Source organism: Aquarana catesbeiana, linkage group LG01, assembly GCF_042186555.1.
Source record: "Aquarana catesbeiana isolate 2022-GZ linkage group LG01, ASM4218655v1, whole genome shotgun sequence".
NCBI classification, from domain to species: domain Eukaryota; kingdom Metazoa; phylum Chordata; class Amphibia; order Anura; family Ranidae; genus Aquarana; species Aquarana catesbeiana.
The window spans coordinates 290,334,393-290,361,180 of record NC_133324.1 but is presented as its reverse complement, the minus strand read 5'-3'; the positions used below and the strand labels follow the sequence as shown (position 1 = coordinate 290,361,180).

The 26,788-nt window shown below is 46.6% G+C and overlaps 1 protein-coding gene across 1 annotated transcript in view; it reads right to left on the bottom strand.

The window, feature by feature from the left end:
- Positions 1-7,769, bottom strand: part of PXN (paxillin) — an 88,943-nt gene extending 81,174 nt beyond the window's left edge. Inside the window, exon 1 of the mRNA XM_073629316.1 lies at positions 7,622-7,769. Coding sequence (XP_073485417.1) covers positions 7,622-7,634 — 13 coding nt within the window. The 5' untranslated portion in view covers positions 7,635-7,769. The remainder of the gene's footprint in view (positions 1-7,621) is intronic.
- Positions 7,770-26,788: the final 19,019 nt, after the last annotated feature.

The window sequence follows — 26,788 nt, the reverse complement described above, 5'->3', positions numbered from 1 at the left end:
ACCAATACTTTCAGGCCCGGTTCTTTCAGCAGGATTCCCCCACTGACAGCTGAAACGCAAAAAAAAAAACCCAGCAATTAACCGGATAAGGAGAGGGGCCGCCACTTCCTTAACCGATGACTAATTCAGCTGTCAGTGGGGTTCCCCTGTTGACAGCTGAAGTGTTAAAGAAGTCTGGCAATTGGAGCTGTCAAAAAAATAAATTAATTTAAAAAAAAAAAAACAGCAGCTGGCAATGTTTAACAACCGTTTCTCCATCTAGAGATCAAAGGGATAAACTGCAGATGAAGTCAGTTTAAAGTGATTGTTATTTTAAAAAAAACAAACAAACGAGCCTTTACAAACATGTTATACTTACCTCCTCTGTGCAGTTGGATATGCACAGAGCAGCCTGGATCCTCCTCTTCTCTGCTCCTAGCCCCTCCCTTCTTTGAGAGCCCCTCCCTTCTTTGAGTGCCCCTCAGCCAGCAGCTTGCTACAGGGGGCACCCAAGCCGAGCCAGAGCTCCGTGTATCCATTCAGATACGGAGTCCCGACCTGGCCCCGCCCTCTCCCGATAGGCCTACTGACTTTGATTGACAGCTGTGGAAGCCAATCACACCACTGCTCTGCCTCAGCCAATCAGGAGAAGTGTCCTGGATGGCTGAGGGGATCATGGACATTGCTGGAGAGAAAAGGGGCTCAGGTAGGCAATTAAGGGGGTGCTGGGGTGGCTGCTATACACAGAAAGTTTTTATCTTAATGCATAGATAAAAAAGATAAAGATAAAAGATAAGATAAAAAAAATGTACTGCCTTTACAACTCCTTTAATAAAGCAACCTGTCAGGTAAAAAAAATAATTCTCTTTTGTGTTCATTAAATGTTCCTCTGTTTAACCCTGTAATACTTAATTTACTCTAATCAGCCATAGCGCCTTATTCTCCATTTAATTATTAGGCCTCATGCCCACAGTCATTTTTACAGCCGATTTTAGGAGCGATTTTTACAGCTTAAAAACGCCTCTCCATGTTAGCCTATGGCCTCATGCCCACCAAGGCGATTAGGAGCTGTAAGTGGCATACGCGTTTTTAAGCTCAAAAAAAAAAAAAAAAAAAAAAAAAAAAAGGCTCCAGCGTTAGAGCTCTAAAAAAAAAAAAAAAAAAAGGCCAGACACCGGTAAAGATGTTAAATGCGATTTAACGAGGCTTAACGCTGTATACAACACAGCGTTAAGCCTTGTCCGGCGGTTCTCTGCCTCCATTTAAAATCAATGGTTCCCTATGGGAGCCCATTGATTTGAACAGAAGTCGCACCAGAAGTCGGATCAAGAAGATGGATCAAGAAGATGGATCTTGGGGGGACCCCCACAGTATTTTTTTGGCATGGGGGGTTCCTCTTAAGATCCATACCAGACCGAAGGGTCTGGTATCGTCTTGGGGGGACCTCACGCAAAGTTTTTTTTTACATTTTGGTGGGGTTCCCCTTCAAAATTCTCAGCACACATGTCGCATCGCAAGTTGGATCATCTTGATCCGACTTCTGGTGCGACTTCAAATCAATGGGCTCCCATAAGGGACCATTGATTTTCAATAGAGACAGAAATGCGGCTGAAAGCTAGCACGGCTAAACGCGCATTGACGCCAAGCCAATGTAAAATACGGATAAAATTGTGTTTTTAACACCGCTTTTTTCCTGGCGTCAGTACTAGCTTTACAGTTTTTTTAACATGCCCGTGGGCATGAGGCCTTATTTTCCTGCTGATTATTTTTGTTTACTTCTATTTTATAAACTATTAATGATTAAAATTTTTATTGTTTGCTTTTTGTTCGTTAATATTTTTACACATTTCACATTAAAAAAAAAAAAAATCACAAATTCCATTTGTAAATAACTTTTTAATACTTTGTACCATTGCTAACAACTGAAACAAAACAGTTGCAGTAGGTATCGATAACTGGTATCGGCAAGTACCACGAAGCATCGCAGCCAGCAATTTTAACTCAAATAACTGAAATTAATAGGACTGCACCACAAACTGCATACCAACTGTGGCTATGGCAATTTGCGTGCCATAGTTAAATTAAACTGAATGTTCAATGTAAAATCCCCACTGGGATTGGAAAAAGTGATATTCAGGAGGTGAAGATTCTAACTACCAGCAAGAATAAGTCCTTACATTTAAAGAGCACCTATCATTTCACCTCCTAAATGCCTGTAAACCAGCTTCAAACTGCCTTTGAAAAAGCGATCCACCACAGATAACAGATGGGGTGGTAAAACCTGTCTTCCAAGTGAACGAATGTACTTCTGCATACCCCATTTCCCTGTAGGCCTTTTTTTCCCCCCCATTTTTTTTTTTTTTTTTTATTTAATCATTGGAGCCTGTAACTCACACCAGCATCCATGATGACAGCTGTGGGAACTGGTTGGGGCCACCATATATGTTACAGTTTGACTGTACAATTTTTACAACCATCATTAGATTTACCAAAACTATGTAATATGGGGACATATATAAACTATTCAGTCAGGCAGGCCCTTATATTACATAGTTGTTGGTAGCGCTAAAGGAAATGGTAAATTCAAATGATAACATGTGTGGTGCGTTATATTGTTGTATATCAAGGGCGTTAGGCATTTCAGATGAGAACTCGACTGTTACCATTGATGCATGCTGTGCATACTGATCCATGTGTTCGCATGCTGGTTTACTGTAACCTTTAAAGTAGAATTATTGAATTGATATACGTCACTCTTCATGACTGTGCTTAATTTATAACATTTCCTAAAATTACAATTAAAAAAGTGCCAGTACAGATATAGTGCCATATTAAAAGTGGTTGTAAACCCTTTTGTGTGATATTTACCTACAGGTAAGCCTAGAATAAGGCTTCCCTATATGTAGTGGAAATATCTCCTAAAAATGCCCGTTTAGGAGATATTTCACTTGAAGTACACCGATGTCGTCATCAGGGCATGCGCTGTGAAGAAGCGGACCATTGTGCCGTTTCTTCCCCCAGCGTGTGCGATGACTGTTGGCTCCCGTGCGCATGTGCAGGAGTGACGTTACGTAGCTCCGGACAGTCACAGAGCCGGAGTCCGTGGTGAAGATGGACGCACCCTGCACAGGGGACAGTGTGGGCTTCATTTGCAGGTCAAGTGTCATATAATAGGCTAGTATGCGATGCATACTAGCCCTTTATGCTTTTATTATGCAGGCCTTGCGGGGAGCAAAAGAGGAAGTAAAACCCATCGGGGTTTACTTCCTCTTTAGAGATCATTTGTTTGGCAGAGATCTCCAAGTATTGGCAACAGGCTGATTTTGTAAGTAACGTTGGTGTGAAGCAAACAGGGTGAATAAAAATCAATGATTTAATTTTTTTTTTTTTAATTAAATTTTTTTTTTTTTTTTTTTTTATTAAATCCGATTTTTTGGATTTTTATCAAATTTTAATAAAGATAGGTTTTCTATTTAACCACTTGCCTCCCACCATATAGCAGAAAGATGGTGGCAAAGTGGTTGTGATCTCATATGACATGATCAGGGTATAACTGCGATCGGAGGTGCTGTGTGCCAGTCTGAAACACCGCATCTCTGACTCTGATCGTGGTATGAAGCCTCCGACAGAGGCTTCTTACCACATGATCAATCATAACTGATCACCACGTGAACCAGGACGTGCCAGTAAAAAGCTCCGTCAGTGCCGCCTGTCAGTGCCCATCAGTTTTTTTCTTTTTAATTGTCGGTCTTTTTTCGTTTATAGCGCAAAAAAATAAAAACCGCAGAGGTGAACAAATAGCACCAGAAGAAAGCTCTATTTGTTGGAAGAACATTATAAAAATTTAGTTTGGGTACAGTGTTGCATGACCGCAAAATTGTCAAAGTGCGACAGTGCTGAAAGCTAAAATATGTCCGAGGCAGGAAGGGGGGGGAAGTGCCTGGTATGGAAGTGGTTAAGATATATTAATAATTTAGTTTATTCAGCATGAAATGGATATAGCATGAGGCTGCATATTCTGCAATATTTACATTTTTTAGTAAACTCATTCAATGAATCCAAGCTCTGCAAGCTGAGATAACATGCACTGCATTGATGCATTTACACAATTTCACAGTAACCATGAGGTAAAAGTTCAGGAATATTCCTTAATACCATCATTTTGCAAATCTACAGTATGTACACTACAAACTGTACAATTGAATTAGTGGTGATACTGCTGTTTTACTAACCTGACAGCTTATTATTCTAAATGGGAAACCTTTAATTTGATTGCAAATATTAAGATTCTAACTACCAGCAAGAATAAGTCCTTACATTTAAAGAGCACCTGTCATTTCAGATCCATCGTGGCAGCGCCTGTTAGTGGGCATCCACTCACCTGCTGCCGCCGCGTCCCTCCCCTCGTTGTGTGACTGACGCATCACCAGCCGTCCCAATAAAGTGAATGGGACTGTCGATGAGTCAACAGCGGGTCAGAGGAGGAGACACTGTGGGACAGAGATGACAGTTGCTCTTTAAAAATTACAATTTAAATTGACTCGATTTAAATCAAATCCACAATGGAAGCAAAGCTTGCAGTTTGACTTTTCATGAAATTCAAACTGAAGTTTTTTTAGGCCTCATTTATATGGGCAGAAAAGGAGGTCACTTAAGAGGCTTTTTTTTTAATGGCTCTGAACACAGCTTTGTATCAGCAGTTCATGCACACTGTGACCTTAGGGCCAGTTCACACCATTGAAACGCAGTAAAAGTGCGTTCCGGGTGCTCTTCTGCATGCGCGTTTTTGATGCAGTCCAGTGCTCCCCCCCTTTTTTTCTTAACCTTAAATAAGGACAAGTGTGTTGCAGTGTGTTTTTGGTGCATTTAGGTGCGTTTTACAGCGTTCCAGTACAGTCCAGTGCAGAAAAAAAAATGAAGCATGTTCTACTTTTTTCTGGAACTGGAACGCACTTGAACTGCAAGCACTGGTGTGAACTATGCCACTGAAAACCATATAACCTACTTTCTATGCATTTTTGATGCAGAAAAAAAACACACTGGACTGCATGTGGTGTGAACTGGCTCTTAAAGTGGTTCTAAAGGCATAGGGTTTTTTTACCTTATTGCATTCAAGTAAAAATCCTTCTGTGAACAGGATCCACCCCCCCAGCCCCTTCTAAATTGTTAAAACAACCCGATCTTGATCCTGCCCTGTGCCAGAGAGCAGTGGTTCTCTCCGTATCTCCTCAGTGGTCAGAGAGGCGGCAGCCACTGGCTCCTGCTGCTATCAATCACAGCCTGTGAGGAGAGAGCACTGGGGGCCCAAGCCCCGCTGTGTGTATGGACGCAGGCAGCGCAGCTCTAGATTAAGCAAGAAAGTGGCTTCTTATGTGGGCAACCCAGAACAGGAGGATCAAGGTCACTCTATGCAATACCATTGCACAGAGCAGGTAAGCATGACTTTTTTTTAAATAAAAAGGAATCACTAAGATTTGTATTTTAGAGCAGCGTTCGGGTGTTAAAAAACCCCCAAACCTGCACTCAGGAGGAGTTTACTGCCATAAATTACAGAGATGCATATAAACGCAAGTGTAAAATTTGCAGAAATTCTTTCTAGTGGCTCCGATAAATATTCTAGTCAACAGAACAAGTTTATACACATATGCTTCTAAATGTCACATATAAATACAAATCAAAAACAAGCATCGGTTAGGCTGCATTTTTCTATTAGCTCCTGGCAGAAAGATCCAGCATAGATGAGAGTATTTTTTAATACGCCCATGCAGTCTTATACATTTACGTTACAAGTTAGCACACTTGCTTAGTGGTTTGCACTTCTGCCTTTTAGCACTTGGGTCCTTGATTTAAAACCCAACTGTCTACATTGAGTTTGCATGTCCCCCCCTCACATTCCAGAACATACTGAACCCCAACTGTCTGCATGAAGTTTGCATGTCCCCCCTCACATTCCAGAACATACTGAACCCCAACTGTCTGCATGAAGTTTGCATGTCCCCCCCTCACATTTCAGAACATACTGAACCCCAACTGTCTGCATGAAGTTTGCATGTCCCCCCCCTCACATTCCAGAACATACTGAACCCCAACTGTCTGCATGAAGTTTGCATGTCCCCCCCCTCACATTCCAGAACATACTGAACCCCAACTGTCTGCATGAAGTTTGCATGTCCCCCCCTCACATTCCAGAACATACTGAACCCCAACTGTCTGCATGAAGTTTGCATGTCCCCCCCTCACATTCCAGAACATACTGAACCCCAACTGTCTGCATGAATTTTTCATGCCCCCCCCTCACATTCCAGAACATACTGAACCCCAACTGTCTGCATGAAGTTTGCATGTCCCCATGTGGTTGCATGGTTCCCCCTCACAATCCAAAACCATACTAAATCCAAACAATGAGCATTGAGTTTGCATGTTCCCATGTGGCTGCATGCATGGTTCCCCCTCGCGTTCCAAGAACACACTGAATCCCAATAGTTGGCATGGAGTTTGCATGTTCCCATGTGGCTGCATGGGTTCCCCCCACCACTCCCAAAACATGATGGTAGGTTAATTGGCTCCTATCCAAATTGGCCCTAGCATGTGCACTTGCCTTATGGTAGCCATACATGGAATGATTTTAAATATGATCGTATTATCAATAGAATCCCTGGGGTTGATTTACTAAAACTAGAGCACAGAATCTGGGTCAGATGTGCATGGTAGCCAATCAGCTTCTAACTTCAGCTTGTTCAGTTAAACTTTAGCAATAAAACCTGGAACCCGATTGGTTTCTATGCAGAGCTGCAACAGATTTTGTTCTCTCTAGTTTCAGTAAATCCCCCCCACTGTCTGACTAGAAGATTAAAAAGTTGTGTCCATACACTTAATGATCATATTTGGTCATCTACTTTCCTATGATCTATCAAGACCGATCAAAAAAAAGTTTTGATAAAACCAATCATTTGTGCTTGAAAATCAATTGGATGACATGCATGTGTAATAATGTGTAGGCAATAATGCCTAGATCTGATCGCATGCCCACATTGTGTGAAACGATCAGATCGTTCTGTAGATGATCACCATTAGATTGTAAGCTCTTTGAGGGCAGGGGCTGAGATGAATGTACAGAATGTAAAGCTGTGTAAACTGTCAGCTCTATAGAAATACATGTCATCAAGAAATAAGTAGCCTAAGGCTGTCAAACCTGATGTACCAGGATCTGAACAAGTTGAAGAATGAAGCTAATCACCAGGGGGTCATGGTGTAGAAAAGGGAAGGATTGGTATGCCAGGGATGAGTGGCAGGGTATGCCAGGGATGAGTGGCAGGGTATGGGCACAGCTTCCTGGGGCAGTGCTGTCATAGCAGATCCCCAGTACAGGGAGCATGCTGCATTCAGCGTCATAACATGTGCTGTCTCCCCCTCCTCCATGTGATAGGCACAGGAATGCCACTTGTAAGATTGTCCCGCACACTGGAGACTCTCTCCCTTTTTCTCCTCACACATACAGTCACTGACTGACCGCAGCACCGGGCACTCTCCTTCCCACACAGAGGAAAGAACTTGGAGGGTGCCAGGTGTCACTGCCCGCACACACACACACTGCCACAACCAAAGCCAGCCATGAACCCCTCACACATTGCCACACACTTACCCAGGTCGTCCATGATGCCGCTCAGCCGGAACGCTCCCCGGGAGTCGGCTACAACTTTCACACTTCAAGGCACGAACGCGCCTCCGCCTCCTGCGTGCGCGTGCACCGACTGCCCTCCAGCCACACCCCACCGGTCCTTGCGTAGCCCTGGCGTCACGCGCAGCCAGCACCCCCTCCTCCGTGTGCGTGGGGGGTGGCTCGCTGTTGGGGGGGGGAGCGCGCACATACTTGGCCGCGCGTTCGTTCGTGGTGCTCTCCTGTGATTTTTGGGGGGTGGGAAGCTGAGACAGGTTTCATTGGGTGCTGTGACTGCAAGATAGGAGGTGTCAGCATAGCCCATAATTTACAGGGACTGTCCCCTGTGTTCACACCAAATCACTCTGCTGCTTATTACACACCATCACTTTCACGCTGAGGCAGTTTTGAGGCGTTTTAGAAATAGCACCTGAAAACTGCCTCCCATGCCGCCCGAATGTGAAAGTCCGAGTGCTGTCAGCCACGTTAGCGGTAAAGCGCTGCTAGTGTTAACGGCGCTTTTCGGCCACTAGTGGAGCACTTTTAACCCTTGCTAGCAGCCAAAGAACGTGTTAATAGCACCCAAATAGCACTTTGCGGGCGCTTCATTTCAATGGGCAGGGCCGGTGGAGGAGCGCTGTATACACGGCTCCAAAGATGCGGCTTGCAGGACTTTTCCTAACATCCCGTAAGCGCACTGTCTCAGTGTCAAAGCACTCAGGCTCTCACACAGGGGATGCGCTTTACAGGCACTATTTTTTAGCCCAAAAACGCCTTCAGTGTGAAAGGGGTCTAACACTGGGGCGGTGTGCTTGCGGGACGTTAGAAAAAGTCATGCAAGCCGCATCTTTGGGAGAGGTGTATACAGCGCTGCCAAAATGCCCTGCCCATTGAAATGAATGCGCTTCTGATGCCGAAAGTGCCGCAACACGGGCACTTTTAACCCCCGCTAGCGGCCAAAGAAGGAGCAGCACTTTAGCACTAACGCTCAGGCAGCCCCAGAGTGAAAGGAGGCTAAAGCCCCATACACACGAGCAGAACAGCGTACAAAAACTACTGCTAGTACACAGCTGTCGTACAAAATTTTCCAAAGGGACAAACACAAAAAGTTTTCTTGTACGATTTTCATTTAATCACTGCAGTTTTTGTCTGAAAATCCAATACAACACATTACATCACGTATGAATTTTTATTCTGTTGTACTTTAGTAGCCTGTTCGCTTTCGATATGGGGATTAGCATCCAAAAAAAAAATGTCAATCATTCGTCCGATAATCTCATCGTAAGTACTAGGTTTAAAGTGGAAGTCCATGCAAAAACTAAAATCCTTGCATCTTATAGACACCAGGGATCTAACACTAACCTATCTAGCCCTGTAAAGAAGAAATCAATATACATACCTTTTTTTAACCGGATCTCCAGCAGCGGAATGTAAATATGTGAAATCTTGTGAGCTGCTATGCTAATCTAATTAAAGCTGCCAGCCCTAAACACACTTCCTAAACATGTGAATAATCAAATTAAATTTAAAATACCGTATTTATCGGCGTATAACACGCACTTTTTTCCCCTTAAAATCAGGGGAAAATCGCGGGTGCGTGTTGTACGCCGATCCCCTGCGATCCCCCGCTGTCAGATCTAAAAAATCGCCGACCACGATTTGAAAATGGCGCCAAAATACACAGTGCCGGTCCTCGGCTCTTCTCGGCCACTTTCGGCTTCACTCGAGCGCCGCCCGAACCTAGCCGAGTGTACTCGGCTAGGTTCGGATAGCTCCGCTCACCGTCACACCCATCCTGAGTGGAGCCGAAAGTGAACGAGAGCCGCCGAGAAGAGCCGAGGACCGGCTCTGTGTATTTCGGCGCCGGCGGCGCCATTTTCAAATCGCGGTCGGCGATTTTGAAGCTCAGCGAGCTGCAAGGCTGCACTGGGGCAAGGCTGCACTGACATGGCTGCACTGGCAAGGCTGCAATGGGGAAGGCTGCACTGACAAGGCTGCACTGACATGGCTGCACTGGCAAGGCTGCACTGGGGCAAGGCTGCACTGAGAAGGCTGCAATGTAAGTTTTTTTCCCTTCAACTTCCCTCCTAAAAGTTTTTTTTTTTTTTTTCCTTAAAATTCCCTCCTAAATTGGGGTACGTGTTATACGCCGATAAATACAGTAAATGCAGCGCTAAATACAAAGTATCCCCTGAGGGATATGTAGTACATTCAATAAACAATATATAAATAAAGTGCAATATACAAAATGTGTTCTTATATAAATCAAACAATATAATAAATGTTAAAATGCATTGTGCATATGTTGTCCATGTAGTGTCCTTATGAAAATCAATCGATGGTGAAAAAAATCATGCCAATCGATTATATGTGCAATTGCTGTGCTTAAATGGGCAAAGTAAATAATAGCAGGTAAAAAATAATAGCAGGTAAAAAACAAAGCAAAATCCAAACAAAAGGTGATAAGCATGTAGCCAGTGTAAGTCCGAATTAAATTACAAAAAAACAGTCCCAAACACAACATGTCTTCAAAAGTGCTGATGTGCAATCGATATTCCAGCGACGGAAGTTCTGCAGAGGACACGGTCGACAACGGCTGTGAAATTAATGAGGAGTGATGCCACCCATATAGTTACTATGGGGCTTCCGTTGTCGTCCATCTCCTCTGCACCCGCCTCCACAGCGAAGCCACGGCTGACAGCTCAGCTTGGGATCCAGTCAGATCGGGTCGGAGCGGCTTCCAAAAATATATGTATACTCATTTTTTCTTTACAGGGATAGATACGTTAGTGCTAGATCGGTGGTGTCTATAGATGCAGGGATTTTAGTTTTTGCATGGACTTCCACTTTAAGGCTATATTTCCACTAGTGCGACTCGTCATGTGACTTAGGACACAAAGTCACAGATCATTGATTTCAAAGGCACCCGTTCCAATCCATGCGACTAAGAGTTGCAGCGACTTTGAAAAGGTGCCTGCACTACTTTGATGCGACTTTGATCCAGAGAGTGTAGAGTCAGATCAAAGTCCCACTCAAAGTCGCACTCCAAGTGACCGGTTGCACCCCCCCACTCGCTGTCTGCTGGTCGGTCCGGCACTTACTCCATCTAGGTGACAGGCAGCAGCTCCTGTGTCCTCTCCTCCATCACGGCGGTTTCCGCCGTGTGTTTCCTACCCTCCTCCTAGGCGTCCAATAGAATCGCATTTCCTTTTAACCAATCGGGTGACGGATCTCAAGACCAGCTTCCTGATTGGCCAGGGGAAGGATTAGTGTTACAATAGTGAATTCTCTGCATTCTCTGCTACCCGAGTCCACCTTTTTTTGAAGCCTATTAGACCCCCTGGCTCTATTCAGGTGCATTGGAATACATGCATCCTGCGTCCTGCAAGGGGACGGACGCATGGATAAGGGGGGCGGTGCCCCTGGACATTACTCTGCTTCAGTTGTCCCTTTTTTTAGTCTGATGCACAGATCTCTATAACGCTAGGTTCACATTTCTGGGAGTGGGGAACATGCAAAAAATTGCACGCAATCCCAACCCCCCCCCAGAGAAACATGTAGCGCCCTTGTCCTAGAATAGGGCTACAGGTAAATTTAGGTATGCTGGGTGGTAGCCAGCCTGGCTAATTTGTACTGTTTAGTGGTCAAATGGCTTCCTTCCTACTCCTGTTTGGCTGTGCTTTCTCCCTTTTGTCAGTAAGTGGTGTTGTTGCCTTTGACATTAGCGTGATAAGCTACAGTGAGTTCTGGTTATGGATAAACATACCTTGCTCAGCCAATCATATTTGCTGCTATGAATGCTGGGAGAGGCTATTTATTTGGAAGAAGTCAGGTGCGTGTGGAACAGCCCCTGGTTGTTAGGCCTGAAGCCTATCCTGGTGGTCTCCTGGCTGCTAGGCCTATCTGAGTGTTCAAGATTCTATTGAGAAAAGCCTGCCAAAGATCCGGAAATGATTCTGAGAGGGATGGAGTTCTGAGGAAGCACCAGAGGTGACTCTTCATGAGTTGAAGGCTATGTAGGGGCTGGGAGGACTTCAAGGGAGAACTCATCCAAGGGAATCTGTGTATGAAGCTGTGAGTAAAGTTCAGTTATTAGAGGAAACAGCCTGTCTTACAAAGTACATATGTGCTGGTTCAGTTTAAAGGCTCTTTTTCCTGTATTGCTGTCTACTTTCTCTGATCTATTTTTGTCTAAGGAGTCCGCCAATCTGCCTGTTGCCGATCGTTATTAAGGTTGTCCTGTGCCCTATCCCCTCTCTACCACATTTTTCCTGTTTGAGAAATAAACATCTCTCTTTGTTTAAGCATAAAAGTGACTGGCGCCCAACTTTCTTTCTTGTTCATCACCCACTATGTCTAGTAACCTGCACCCTGAGGAATTATGTCAGCCCTCCCTACCTCTGGTAGTCACCTTCAGAGTGCTCATTCTTGCAGTGCTGGGGGCATGCACCCAATATATGGTGCAACCTGCCATCTAGGCAGCACAAGGAGGGTAGCTCATATTAGGGTTGCATGTTGCCAAAAAGCCCTTTAATGGACATTAAAGGCTTGAGAGTGGTTACACAGGGCCTATGTATGACAGACATGTCTGTATTTATCCATCTGGCTACACAGCTCCATTTGTGTTTTTATGCATCCCAGCTTAGGTGTGGTACATAGAAATTAGTGAAATGTCACACTGTGGCACTTAACCGGTTCCTGATCAGCTCACGTCTTTTTACAGGGGCAGAATGGCACCCCTGCGCGATACCCCGTACGGGTTTCCCTTTAAGAGCTGCTGGAGGCACGCCCGCTGCGCGTGGCCGGCGGTCGCGATTGCTGCTGCCCACGCGCAATCACATGCACGGGGATTTGTGTGTGTAAACACACAAATCCCTGTCTTGTCATGTGAGAGGAGACATGTCGTTTGTTTCCACTAAGTAGGAAGAATGATATGTCTCCTCCCCTAGTCAGTCCTATCCCCATACAGTTAGAACATACTGAGGGAACACACATTTAACCCCTTGATCGCCCCCTTGTGTTAACCCCTTCCCTGCCAGTGACATTTATACAGTAATCAGTGCAAAAAAGGATGCAAATTTTGTTTGAGTACAGCGTCGCATGACCGCGCAATTGTCAGTTAAAGTGACGCAGTGCCAAATTGTAAAAAGTGCTCTGGTCAGAAAGGGGGTAAAATCTACCGGGGCTGAAGTGGTTAAATAAAGCTAAAAAAAAAAAAAAAAGTAAACAGTGTTCTGCATGTAGACAGGTTGTTTACGGTGTTCATTTTAGCCAGACTAGTGTGGCTGCCCTGGTAAAGGGGGAGGGGTTAATTCTGCTTAGCATCCCCTGCTCACGCTTGCTGGCTTTTTTCGGGTCCAGCCTCCTGTACTGTGATATATAAAAGGCAGAGGTTCAGGTCTCAAGGGAACATGAATCAGCGGGTTAAGAACAGGAACCTTGCAGGACATGCTGTGACTTGCAGTTCGTCCACAGACCACAAGCCTTTTGGTATACACCCAAGCCATGAACTTCTCCAGTCGCGTCATGCCAGCTATGGACTTCACCCATAAGGACTTTACCTGTGCAGGTACGCTGGGGCAGCCACCATTAGGGTTAGTTAGGGAAAGGATGTTTTACCATGTTATGCTTGCCATGCTGAACTTCCAGTAAAAGTTGTTTAAAATGTACAAAGCCTGGTCTAAAGTTACTCAAGGGGTGCATGTGAAATCCTGGCACTCATACAAGGGTCTGAGTCTATTACAGCACACAAAAGATTCTAATAACATCACAACAATAATAGGTTAAACTGCCACAGTCATTGGCGTGGTATCTGGTAAGGTGACAGGGTCTCTGGTAGCGAGGAGGTCCAGTGTTGCGGCTCCCTCCCTAGTGGTCCGTCTTCACCAGTCCCCAGGAGGGGATTAGCGTTAGGAAGAAGGTATGACCTGATTACTAGGTACAGAGGAATAAGAGTTAAGCTGAACACGTATGAGGGACATGCTATGTTGCTCGGCAGGACCCCATTCTGCTACTGGGAGTGAGGTAGCAGAGGTACGCTGACTGGTGAAGTGTGCATAGGCTCTGCATATCCCTCTTGATGGAACACAAGCACCTGTTTAAAGTGTGTAGGACACAGGACACTAAAGAACTCCGCACATAACACTACACACAATCATCTCTGAATTAGGGGACTGTCTTAAAATGTTACTAAACCCACAACAGTAAAATCAGTCTTTATATGCAGTAAAGCATGCTTGTTATATTCACTGTGGTCCTCTGCATTATGTAAAAAGGCTGTTTGATCCTGTCTTCTCTGCACCTCCTCTTCTTTTGCTGTCCCCAATCCATCTGCTGATAGTACAGAGCCTTGGGGGCACTCTGCACATGTTCAGTTTGGTGTGTATTGCTAGAGAGTTTTTTTTTTTCTTGAGTGGGTGCATGTTATCAGCACAGGGCCAATCAGCACTGTCCAGACAGAGGGTCAGGGTTCATGCAGCCTCATAGGATAGTCAGGGGAGAACGAAAACTTCTACAAGCTCAGCCAGACATTAATAGAAGTCATACAACTGCTCAGGGTCGTTGCTAGGTCTACAAAAGATCTGCAACTAGAGCCCATAGCAGCGAAGTAAAGAAAGTCATACGCTTGGGCAGGCATACACATGTATATAATATGTGTGTGTGTGTGTGTGTGTGTGTGTGTGTGTATATATATATATATATATATATATATATATATAAATAATATTGTTATATATCTGAGTGCGGATCATATGGTTTGTTATTATTGGTTGGTTCCCCAGAGCCCTCCTTGTTACATCAGGGTCTCCAGAGAGCCCCCCATTGACACCAGGGTCCCCAGAGAGCCCCCCCCTTACATCAGGGTCCCCAGAGAGCCTCCCTACTTACATCAGGGTCCCCAGAGAGCCCTTCCTTACATCAGGGTCACCAGAGAACCCCCTCTTACATCAGGGTCCCCAGAGAGCCCCTCCTTACATCAGGGTCCCCGAGGGCTTCCCCTTACAACAGGGTCCACAGAAGGCCTCCTCTTACTTCAGGGTTCCCAGAGAGACCTCCCTTACTTCAGGGTCCCCAGAGAGCTGTCCCCGCTTACATTAGGGTCCCCAAAGCTGCTCCTCCTCTAGCATTAAATATAAGCCTCCTAAAGGACATGTGGACTGGCTGTGGACATGATACAGGAGATGACATGGGCTGCAGACATGGTACAGGAGATCATGGGGTGTAGACATGGTACAGGAGATCATGGGCTGTAGACATGGTTTTGGGCTGCAGACATGGTACAGGAGATCATGGGCTGTGGACATGGTACAGGAGATCATGGGCTGTGGACATGGTATGGGAGATAATGGGCTGTGGACATGGTACAGAAGATGACATGTACTGTGGACATGGTACAGGAGATCAGGGTCCCCAGAGGGCCTCCCCTTACATCAGGGTCCACAGAGAGCCCCCCTTTACTTCAGGGTCCCCAGAGAGCCGCCTCTCCATTACATTAGGGTCCCCAAAGCTGCCCCTCCTCTAGCATTAAATATAAGCCTCCTAAAGGACATGTGGACTGGCTGTGGACATGATACAGGAGAAGACATGGGCTGTGGACATGGTACAGGAGAGCATGGGCGGTGAACATGGTACTGGGCTGCGGACATGGAACAGGAGATCATGGACTGTGGACATGGTACAGGAGATCATGGGCTGTGGATATGGTACAGGAGATCGTGGGCTGTGGACATGGTGCAGGAGATTGTGGGCTGTGGACATGGTACAGGAGATGACATGGGCTGTGGACATGGTACAGGAGATGACATGGGCTGTGGACATGGTACAGGAGATGACATGGGCTGTGGACATGGTAAAGGAGATGACATGGGCTGTGGACATGGTACAGGAGATGATATGGGCTGTGGACATGGTACAGGAGATGACATGGGCTGTGGACATGGTACAGTAGAAGACATGGGCTGTGGACATGGTACAGGAGATGACATGGGCTGCGGACATGGTACAGGAGATGACATGGGCTGCGGACATGGTACAGGAGATGACATGGGCTGCGGACATGGTGCAGGAGATGACATGGGCTGCGGACATGGTACAGGAGATCATGGGCTGCGGACATGGTACAGGAGATCATGGGCTGCGGACATGGTATAGGAGATCATGGGCTGTGGAGAGAGAGAGAAGCATGCCTCATTTCTTTTACTAGCTAGCAGGACCTGGCTACTTACTGTAGCTAGTGAAGCACAGTGTGTCTGTGTAAGGCTCGGCAGCGGGTGCAGGCAGGGATTAGTTCACTTCTGCAGTTCACCCACGCTGGATAACCCCGCCCTCTGAGTGCGGGCACTGCACTCCAAAGCATATCACTCCACCAGGCACCAGTTCTAATGGAGTGGGTGGCGCTGGCCACTGCTCTTGTCAAAAAAAAAAAAAATTCGGAGAGCGCACCGCTGAACCCGGTAAGAGACTGGGAGCTATGGACCCCAGATGCCACCCCTGGCGATGCCACTGCGACTGCTATATACTGCTGAGGAGAAAAGGTATTTAGCAGTTTATATTTACTAAAATAATTGCATTTCCATGTTCTGTGTACTGTGGGCAACCAGATATAGTTAATGCAGGGTCCTGGATTTAGTAACACTTTAATGTTTGACTTTCACATGACTGCGGCCCCTGCCTGGTCCCGGCATTGATAACCACACCTTCTGGCAAGGCATTACTCCTGTGCTATAATAAATTATCCTGTTCATCGCCAGGGTCTCACAGATGCATCCTGGGAAGTTCATCTCACATGTTCCAAGAGGCAGACCCAGAGTTCCAGGAAGTAAAAGGAGATGTTTTCATCTGTTCTTAGTGAAAATGGGCACCATAAGAATAATGGGGAGGAAAAGGAAATTAGTATATGCAAAGAATAAAAAGCCTGCTATTATCTATCATTATAGATGTAGTTTGCCATTAATAAACATTTCTGAAGGTGTCTTTTGCTGTAATTTAATAAGGGCGAAAGTCCTCCTTAAGGGTTTATTTCTACTTACTAATACGGTTTGGGGAGGTTTGGTTAACAGCTTATTGTACAAAGAAAATGGGAACCAGCTTAAAGTGCAGTAAGCCCATATAAGGATATTGTATAGACAGCTCATGGTTTCTATTACTGAAAGATTTCAAGTACAGTTAAAGACAGAATGTGTATTGTGTAATGTGTGATATCAGTAACTAAGTATTACAACTTGGTTCATTCTCGATAGATTCGATTTTAGTATGTATGTATATATATATATATATATATATATATATATATATATATATATATACACAGTGGGGAGAAAAAAGTATTTGATACACCAACAATTTTGCAGGTTTTCCTACTTACAAAGCATGTAGAGGTCTGTAATATTTACCATAGGTACTCTTCAACTGTGAGAGACGGAATCTAAAACAAAATTCCAGAAAACCACATTGTATGATTTTTAAATAATTAATTGGCATTTTTTATTGCATGACATAAATATTTGATCACCTACCAACCAGTAAGAATTCTGGCTCTTTCTTTAAGAAGCCCTCCTGTTCTCCACTCATTACCTGTATAAAAGACACCTGTCCACACACTCAATCTGACAGACTCCAACCTCTCCACAATGGCCAAGACCAGAGAGCTGTGTACAAGGCTGGGATGGGCTACAGGACAATAGGCAAGCAGCTTGATGAGAAGGCAAAAATTGTTGGCGCATTTATTAGAATATAGAAGTTCAAGATGACGGTCAATCTCCCTCGGTCTGGGGCTTAATGCAAGATCTCACCTCGTGAGTCATCAATGATCATGAGGAAGGTGAGGGATCATCCCAGAACTACACGGCAGGACCTGGTCAATGACCTGAAGAGAGCTGGGAACACAGTCTCAAGGCAAACCATTAGTAACACACTACGCCGTCATGGATTCAAATCCTGCAGCACACGCAAGGTCCCCCTGCTCAAGCCAGAGCATGTCCAGGCCCGTGTGAAGTTTGCCAATGACCATCTGGATGATCCACAGGAGGAATGGGAGAAGGTTATGTAGTCTGATGAGACAAAAATAGAGCTTTTTGGTCTAAACTCCACTCGCCGTGTTTGGAGGAAGAAGAGGGATGAGTACAACCCCAAGAACACCATCCCAACCGTGAAGCATGGAGGTGGAAACATTCTTTGGGGCTGCTTTTCTGCAAAGGGGACAGGGCGACTGCACTGTATTGAGGGGAAGATGGATGGGGCCACATATCGCAAGATCTTGGCCAACAACCTCCTTCCCTCAGTAAGAGGATTGAAGATGGGTCGTGGCTGGGTCTTCCAGCATGACAACAACCCGAACAGCCAGGGCAACTAAGGAGTGGCTCCGTAAGAAGCATCTCAAGGTCCTGGAGTGGCCTAGCCAGTCTCCAGACCTGAACCCAATAGAAAATCTTTGGAGGGAGCTGAAAGTCTGTATTGCCCAGTGACAGCCACAAAACCTGAAGGATCTGGAGAAGGTCTGTATGGAGGAGTGGGCCAAAATCCCTGCTGCAGTGTGTGCAAACCTGGTCAAGAACTACAGGAAACATATGATTTTTGTAATTGCAAACAAAGGTTTCTGTACCAAATATTAAGTTCTGCTTTTCAGATGTATCACATACTTATGTCATGCAATAAAATGCAAATTAATTATTTAGAAAAATCATACAATGTGATTTTCTGGATTTTTGTTTTAGATTCCGTCTCTCACAGTTGAAGAGTACCTATGATAAAAATTATATATATATATTGCCGATTTTGCAGGTTTTCCTACTTACAAAGCATATATATATATATATAGAGAGAGAGAGAGAGAGAGAGATTTTTTTTCTTTCTTCATATTGTATATGTGTTGAGCCCTAATCCCCCATTCCCACTTGAACGTAACGTATATAGGTGGTTTTGAGGCATTTTTGGTGCACTATTAAACCTAAAGTTTCCTTGGGGCAGGATTACACATTTTTGGCCCCAGAGACTTAAAGTGGTTCTAAAGGCAGAAGGTTTCTTACTTTAATGCATTCTATGCAATAAGGTAAAACACCTTCTGGGCGCAGCTCACCCCCAGCCCCCTCTTATACTTACCTAAGCCCCATCTTGATCCATCGATGTGCATGAGAGCAGCGACTCTCCTGGGTCTCTCTCCCCTCATTGTCTCACACAGCAGCGGAAGCCATTGGCACCTGCTGCTGTCAATCACAGCCAGTCCCCCCCCCCTTGTGTTTCACATTAGGTCATCTCTGTGGATATCCCATGGGCCCTGCTTGAGCCAGTGGGTATTTTTTGCGCTTTCTTTATCCACTCTACTGGATTCTGCATTATTGTTTTCATATTCTGGTTAGCTGTGCGCTGTGCATCCACTCTCAGGCACTGTGAGTAATTCCTCTGTTACCCTTCCCTTTCTTTCCCTGTCTCCATCTGCTTTGTATACACTGCAGACAGTCAGCGATTATGTTCTAATGTGTGTTTTATTTTATAGAAGATATTTGCCAAGATTGTTTAAACCTACCCTGAAGAAGGAGCATATAGAACTCCGAAACATGTTGGTGTTCGGTTTATACATATATTTGACCACTGTATATTGATTGGTGCTATTTTGTGCTTTACGGCCATTTACCATTAAATTCTATGTAACATTGTTGTATGTAATATATTTTTTATGAATACTTTTTAACTTTTGATACTAATAATTATTTTGGATTTACATTCTGTCCAGCCTGTGTCTGTACACTTTTTGAGCCTTAAAAGTCCTGCCTGTTTTTAAGGGAGTTTCCTTTCTATCAATCACAGCCAGTGAGCCAATGATAAGAGAGTGGGAGGAGGGGCTGAGCAATGCTCTGTGTGTGAATGGACAATGTCCATTCACAGGAGCATGGCTAAGGAGCGGGGGAGGCTTGCTATAGGGGCAGAGGGCAGGGGCCAGGACCTCCAGCGGTAGACCCCTAAAAAAAAAAAAAAAAGAGGATCGGGGCTGCATTACCATTGCACAGAGCAGGGAAGTATAACTTTTTTTTTTTTTTAAACGCAACCTTTAGCTTCACTTTAGTAAGGGAGCACCTGAAAACCACACTTTTGTTTGCCCACTTGCATTGCAGTTAGAAGAGCCAAAACACCCCATTCTGCTTCAAAAGTCACTTGCGTACCTTTTGGAGCTTCAAGTGTTGAGCTACAGGTGTCTGAATGCTCAAATGTAAACATAGATCATTTACAAGCATAGAATTTTGACTGTAGAGCACTTTGGAGCTATGAGCTTCAAGCTACAAAAGGTTATGTGTGAATGTGGCCTAAAGCAGTAAAACCCACTCCCATAAATTTTAGCCAGATTAGTGATGCTGGATAAGACTTGCTACTATGATCAGTGAGGATTTAATAGGCTAAATTTTCAGACACAGCCTGTAAAAAAAAAAAAAAAAAAAAAAAGCATATGCTTACCTTTTCAGCTGCCCATGTGTTGAATGGCTGCCACTTTGCTGCTCCCTAGTTGCTGATGCTGACCATATTCCATTTTTCTGGGTGTGTACAATATCTACATCCCTTCTAGATGCTGTGGTTCCTCCTGCCAGCTCATACGGCACTACGGGACATACAAGTTGTTCGGAAGAACCACTGTATTCTACAGGGGTAACAGGTATTCAACCCATCTAAAGGGGGAGCAACGAAGAGGCAGCTTTTTTACACACGGACTTCCAGAAAGGTAAGTACATCATTTTTTTTTCTTTTTTAACAAGCTGCCTTCAGTTCATAACTGACCCTGTGTAAGATGTAAGATGTCCAGCAGTGCCATCAGCACAGAACTGGCAGAAACCAGTGGGACCCAAGTACACCCATCTACTGTTCGGAGAGGTCTGGCCAGAAGTGGTCTTCATAGAAGAATTGCGGCCATACTTCCAACGTGGAAACAAGGCTAAGCGACTCAACTATGCATGCAAACATAGGAACTGGGGTGCAGAAAAATGGCAGCAGATGCTCTGGACTGATGAGTCAAAGTTTGTAATAACTGGCTGTAGCAGGAGTATCAGGCTCCTACTTACCAGACCGGCGAGTCCTGTCGGGCAGAGGGTAGGCTCCCTTACCCTCCGACTATTGGCCCCCTGATAGAGTAAACAGGGGGTACAACAGTACGGAGTGGTATGAAGGCCTGTATGGCTGTTCAGGTATTGCTGTCCGGGTGTCACAGGGTTAACTGTAGCAAAGACTGAGTAGACTGGAGCACCTTCACTGAGCAGAGCAGGCTGGTGTGGACAACAGGCAGGAAGACTGCAGACAGGCTGACAGGATCCCAGGGAGCAGGCAGATGGATGGTCAGGAGACAGGCCGGGTTTGGCAACAGGCAGACGGCAGAGGTACAGTGGAACAGGCAAGCGGATGGTCAAACAAGCTAAGGTCGGTGCAGGCAGAGTTCAGAGAGTGGTCGGGGGACAAGGCCGGGTCAGTAGGTATAACAGGAACAAACAAGGTACACGGTCAGGCTCTGGAACTACTAGCTGTTGATTAGGCAGCACTGGTCACCAGAACTCACTGGCTTAAATAGGGCTTTTGGCGCCAAACGACGTGCACGCGCGCGCCCCGGCACACACAGGCACGCGCGCCCGCCAACGCCCGCGCGCGCGCCCCCGCACACCGGCGTGCACAGTGGAACGATCCCGGACACACACACCGGCGCCGCGAGGAGCCCGCACGGCGAGGTCCGCAGAAACGCGCGCGCCAACGCACCCTGACGCACACCACCGCGGGCGCCCCGCCTGCCAAGGTAAGAACCCTGACAGTGCCCCCTCCTCAAGGGCAGCCTCCGGATGCCCAGCTGGGCCAGCCTGGGAGCATGGGAGTTCTTGAAGGTTTGTAGCAATTCGTTGGCATGCAGGTTACCTTCGGGTTCCCAGGAATTATCCTCGGGTCCATACCCCTTCCATTTGATGAGGTACTGGAGCTGATTCTGCCTTTTCCTACAGTCCAAGATTGCCTCGACTTCGAACTCCTCCTCATTGTTGACCAAAACAGCCTCCGGTGGCTTGGCCTTACGGTCAGGAAAAGGATCGTGGATAACTGGTTTCAGTAATGAAACGTGGAAGACCGGGTGGATTCTAAGGGACTCTGGCAGACTAAGTTCAAAAGCAACATCATTCACCTTTCTCTTCACCCGAAATGGGCCCAGAAACTTAGGTCCCAACTTTTTGGAGGGACAAGCCAACTTTAGATTAGTTGTAGAGAGCCATACTTGGTTGCCAGGTTCAAGGACGAGTTCTCCTCGCCTTTTCTTATCGAACATCCTCTTGAAGGAAGCCTGGGATTGGGCCATGGTTTCCTGCAAGATCTTACAGTTACTAGAAAAGAACTCCATTGTTTCCGTTACTGCGGGTAGAGAACATTCCGGGATAGAACTGGGAAGGAAAGAAGGATTGAATCCATAATTCGCAAAGAAAGGAGTCTGGTTGATGGCAGAGTGTACGGAGTTGTTATATGAGAATTCGGCAACTGGTAACAAGGACACCCAGTCGTCTTGAGTAAATACAGAAAAACAACGGAGGTATTGCTCCAGCGTCTGGTTAGTTCTTTCTGTCTGGCCGTTCGTCTGAGGGTGGTAGGCCGAGGAGAACGCCAATTCAATTTCCAAAGCGGCACACAGTGCTCTCCAAAACCGGGAGGTAAATTGAACACCTCGGTCGGATACGATATTCGCGGGCACCCCATGTAACCTTACTACTTCCTTGACGAATATCTTCGCCGTTTCTACGGCTGTGGGAGTACCCTTCATAGGGATGAAGTGTGCCATCTTGGATAGCCTATCAATCACCACAAAGATGGTTGAGAAACCTTCAGAGGGGGGTAACTCCACAATGAAATCCATTGATAGCATTCTCCAAGGCCTGTCAGGAATCGGTAAGGGTCTCAATAAACCCCAGGCCTTTGAGCGGTTGCATTTATTCCGGGCACAAGTGCGGCAAGAACCCACATACCTCTTACAGTCCTCCAGAAGACATGGCCACCAAAAGGTGCGTAGCACCAATTCTGAGGTTTTCCGGGCTCCGAAGTGACCCGCCAGCTTGTGGTCATGACATAGTTCCAGTACCAGTACCCTACATCTTTCAGGTACGAAAATCTTGCCTTCATGCCAGAGCAACCCATCATTTAAACTGGTTCCAGTAGGTAGAGGAATTTCAGAGGAGGCCTGTTTAATCCTGGAAATTAAATCTCCCTGGAGAAGTAAGAAACTACCTGCAGGCAGAATAGTATCAGGAGGAGTATTTTCCTTGGAGTCGTGGAACATCCGTGATAGAGCATCAGGTTTTCCATTCTTGGATCCGGGCCTGTACGTGATATGAAAGGAGAAGCGGGAAAAAAAAAGTGCCCATCTAGCCTGTCGTGGTCTGAGTCGCTTGGCTGCTCTTAAGTATTCCAAGTTCTTGTGGTCGGTAAAGATGAGAACCGGATGTACCGCACCCTCTAGTAGATAGCGCCATTCCTCCAAAGCCGCTTTGATGGCCAGCAGTTCCCGGTCTCCGACATCATAATTTCTCTCAGATGATGAGAGTTTACGGGAAAAGAATGCTACAGGAAACAAGAGGGCCTTGGGGCCCTGACGTTGAGAAAGTACTGCCCCCACTGCGATCTCCGAAGCATCCACTTCCAGTACAAACGGTAACGCAGGATCTGGGTGCTTGAGAATAGAGGCAGAAGTAAACAGTCCCTTTAATTTCTCGAACGCAGCCTGTGCTTGGGATGACCAACAGAATCGTGCCCCCTGTTTAGTAAGTTCCGTTATTGGTGCAATGATCTTAGAAAAGTCTTTAATGAATTTCCTGTAAAAGTTGGAAAATCCTACGAAACGTTGGACTCCTTTCTTGTCTGTAGGAGCCGGCCAGTCCAGGATGGCCGATACTTTTTGTGGGTCCATCTTGATTCCTTCAACAGAAATAATGAGTCCCAAGAACTGAATACTCTGGCGTTCGAACTCACATTTATCTAGTTTAGCGTATAAGCCATGTTGCCTGAGCCGGACGAGAACATTCCTGACGTGCCTGCGATGATCCGCCAAAGAATAGGAGAAGATGAGTATATCGTCCAGATAAACGATGACATAAAGGTCCAGGATATCTCTAAAGATGTCGTTCACAAAGTGCTGGAACGTAGCCGGGGCATTACAAAGACCAAAGGGCATGACCTGGTACTCAAAATGCCCGAAACGAGTGCGAAACGCAGTCTTCCACTCGTCACCCTCTCGGATGCGAATTAAGTTATAAGCACCCCGGAGATCCAGTTTAGTAAAGATTCTGACAGTGCCCAGCCTTTGGAATAACTCAGGTACCAGAGGGAGCGGGTAGCGATTTTTAATCGTGATTTTGTTCAGTTCGCGGTAATCAATACATGGCCGCAGGGAATGATCCTTCTTTTCCACAAAAAATAAACCCGCACCGGCCGGAGAGGTGGACGGGCGGATAAATTTCTTTTTCAGATTTTCATCCAAGTACTGCTTCAGGGTGCCCAGTTCCTGCTCAGTCAAGGGGAAGATCCGGCCAAAAGGTACCTCGGTTCCAGGAAGCAATTCAATTGGGCAGTCGTAGGGCCTGTGTGGTGGTAGTAATTCTGCCCCCTTCTTGCTAAACACATCCGCAAAGTCTTGGTAAGGCTCAGGAATAGCTTGAAGCAGATCAACATCTGGATGTAGACAGAGGAGTTGGGCAACCTCACTGCCTGTCCCTTGCAAGCAGTGTTGAAGACAGTATCCAGAGAGGAACTCGACATTACCTGAAGCCCAGTTGATTTGGGGGTTGTGCGCTTGTAGCCAAGGTATTCCAAGAATAACTGGAAAGAGGGGGGACAAGATGGCGTCCAGACAGAGATATTCATGGTGTTGCTGGCCCATGATGGCTTCTAAAGGGACAGTCTCCTGAGTGACTGGGCCGGAGCGGAGAGCAGAACCGTCAGCGAGATGAACAGCAAGGCTTTGAGTTTTGGTTTGGAGAGGAATGGCATGTTGAAAGGCAAAGGTCCGGTCGATAAAACAGCTGCAGGCTCCAGAATCAATGATAGCTGGGTCTTGGATGGCCTTTCCGGGAAGCTGTAAAGTGACAGAAATGGTTAGGTGCGTGCCCAAAGAGGGTACAATAGTAGCACAGGTACGAACATCAGAACGACACTTACGCATCTTGTTGGGGCAACCGCTGGCGTAGTGCCCCGATTCCCCGCAGTAGAGGCAGAGGTTGTGTGCCCGCCTACGTGTCTTCTCCTCTGGGGTCAAAGAAGGACGGAACAGACCAAGCTGCATTGGTTCAGGTGCATCATAGGTTGAAGCAGGTGGTGGAGCAGGAGATCTACTGGGAGGACAGGGTACTTGTGGAATCATCCAGGTGGGACGAAAGGTACTGGTGGTTCTTTCGGTACGTCGTTCTCGCAGTCTACGGTCTATTTGGATAGACAGATTGATAAGGTCTTCCAGGGTCTGTGGTACCCCTACTCGTGCCAACTCATCTTTGAGAGGTTCTGACAACCCCATCCTGAACTGATGGCGCAATGCAGCGTCATTCCAAGCCGTGTCAGAACTCCAGCGTCTGAACTCGACGGCATAGTCTTCAGCTGCTCGGTGGCCTTGACGAAGGGCCTGTAAGGAAGCTTCTGCGGTGGCAGTGAGCTGGGGGTCTTCGTATAGTTGGGACATGGCTCCAAAGAAGGCCTCCAGACTATCCAAGACGACAGATTTTTGCTCCAGGAGCCGGTGGGCCCATGTTTGTGGTTCACCAGACAGTAAGGAAATAACAAAGCCCACCTTAGTGGCTTCCAGGGAGAACGTGCGTGGCTGAAGGCCGAAGTACAGGTTGCAAGCATTCCGGAAGGCACGATACTTACTCCGGTCTCCGAGAAATCTTTCGGGTACTGGTACTTTGGGCTCAGGAGGTAACATGACCACAGAAGGTGTTGAGGTGGCTGCTGCGGACCCTGGTGGACCGGTAGGTGCGGACAGAGCCTGCACCCGTTCTTCCAAGCTGGAATATCCCTCTTGTAGGCTTTTCACTGCCTGGGTTAGACCCGCCAAATGTCGGCAAAGTTCATCCATGGGGGAGGCCCCCTGCCCGGACTCGGTCATGGCTGCCTAATACTATCAGGCTCCTACTTACCAGACCGGCGAGTCCTGTCGGGCAGAGGGTAGGCTCCCTTACCCTCCGACTATTGGCCCCCTGATAGAGTAAACAGGGGGTACAACAGTACGGAGTGGTATGAAGGCCTGTATGGCTGTTCAGGTATTGCTGTCCGGGTGTCACAGGGTTAACTGTAGCAAAGACTGAGTAGACTGGAGCACCTTCACTGAGCAGAGCAGGCTGGTGTGGACAACAGGCAGGAAGACTGCAGACAGGCTGACAGGATCCCAGGGAGCAGGCAGATGGATGGTCAGGAGACAGGCCGGGTTTGGCAACAGGCAGACGGCAGAGGTACAGTGGAACAGGCAAGCGGATGGTCAAACAAGCTAAGGTCGGTGCAGGCAGAGTTCAGAGAGTGGTCGGGGGACAAGGCCGGGTCAGTAGGTATAACAGGAACAAACAAGGTACACGGTCAGGCTCTGGAACTACTAGCTGTTGATTAGGCAGCACTGGTCACCAGAACTCACTGGCTTAAATAGGGCTTTTGGCGCCAAACGACGTGCACGCGCGCGCCCCGGCACACACAGGCACGCGCGCCCGCCAACGCCCGCGCGCGCGCCCCCGCACACCGGCGTGCACAGTGGAACGATCCCGGACACACACACCGGCGCCGCGAGGAGCCCGCACGGCGAGGTGCGCAGAAACGCGCGCGCCAACGCGCGCCGACGCACCCTGACGCACACCACCGCGGGCGCCCCGCCTGCCAAGGTAAGAACCCTGACAAGGAGGCAGTTTGTTCAAAGGGCTGGAGAACGGTATAATAATGAGTAGCGCTCAGCAGGCAACAGAGTTACCGAGCAGCAGTGTTAATTTAGTCAACCAAAATGTTTTTGTCAAAATTTTTATCAGCTGCATTTTTACAGAGACGAATACAAAATGAAAAGTACACCACATTTTCATCCACTGACACACTATGGCGAAAATCAATTCCAATACGAAACGAAAATGTGAGGCAGGGGCGTTTACCCTTGTGAACTAACTTCCGGTTTTCACAGAACTCCGCCTGCTT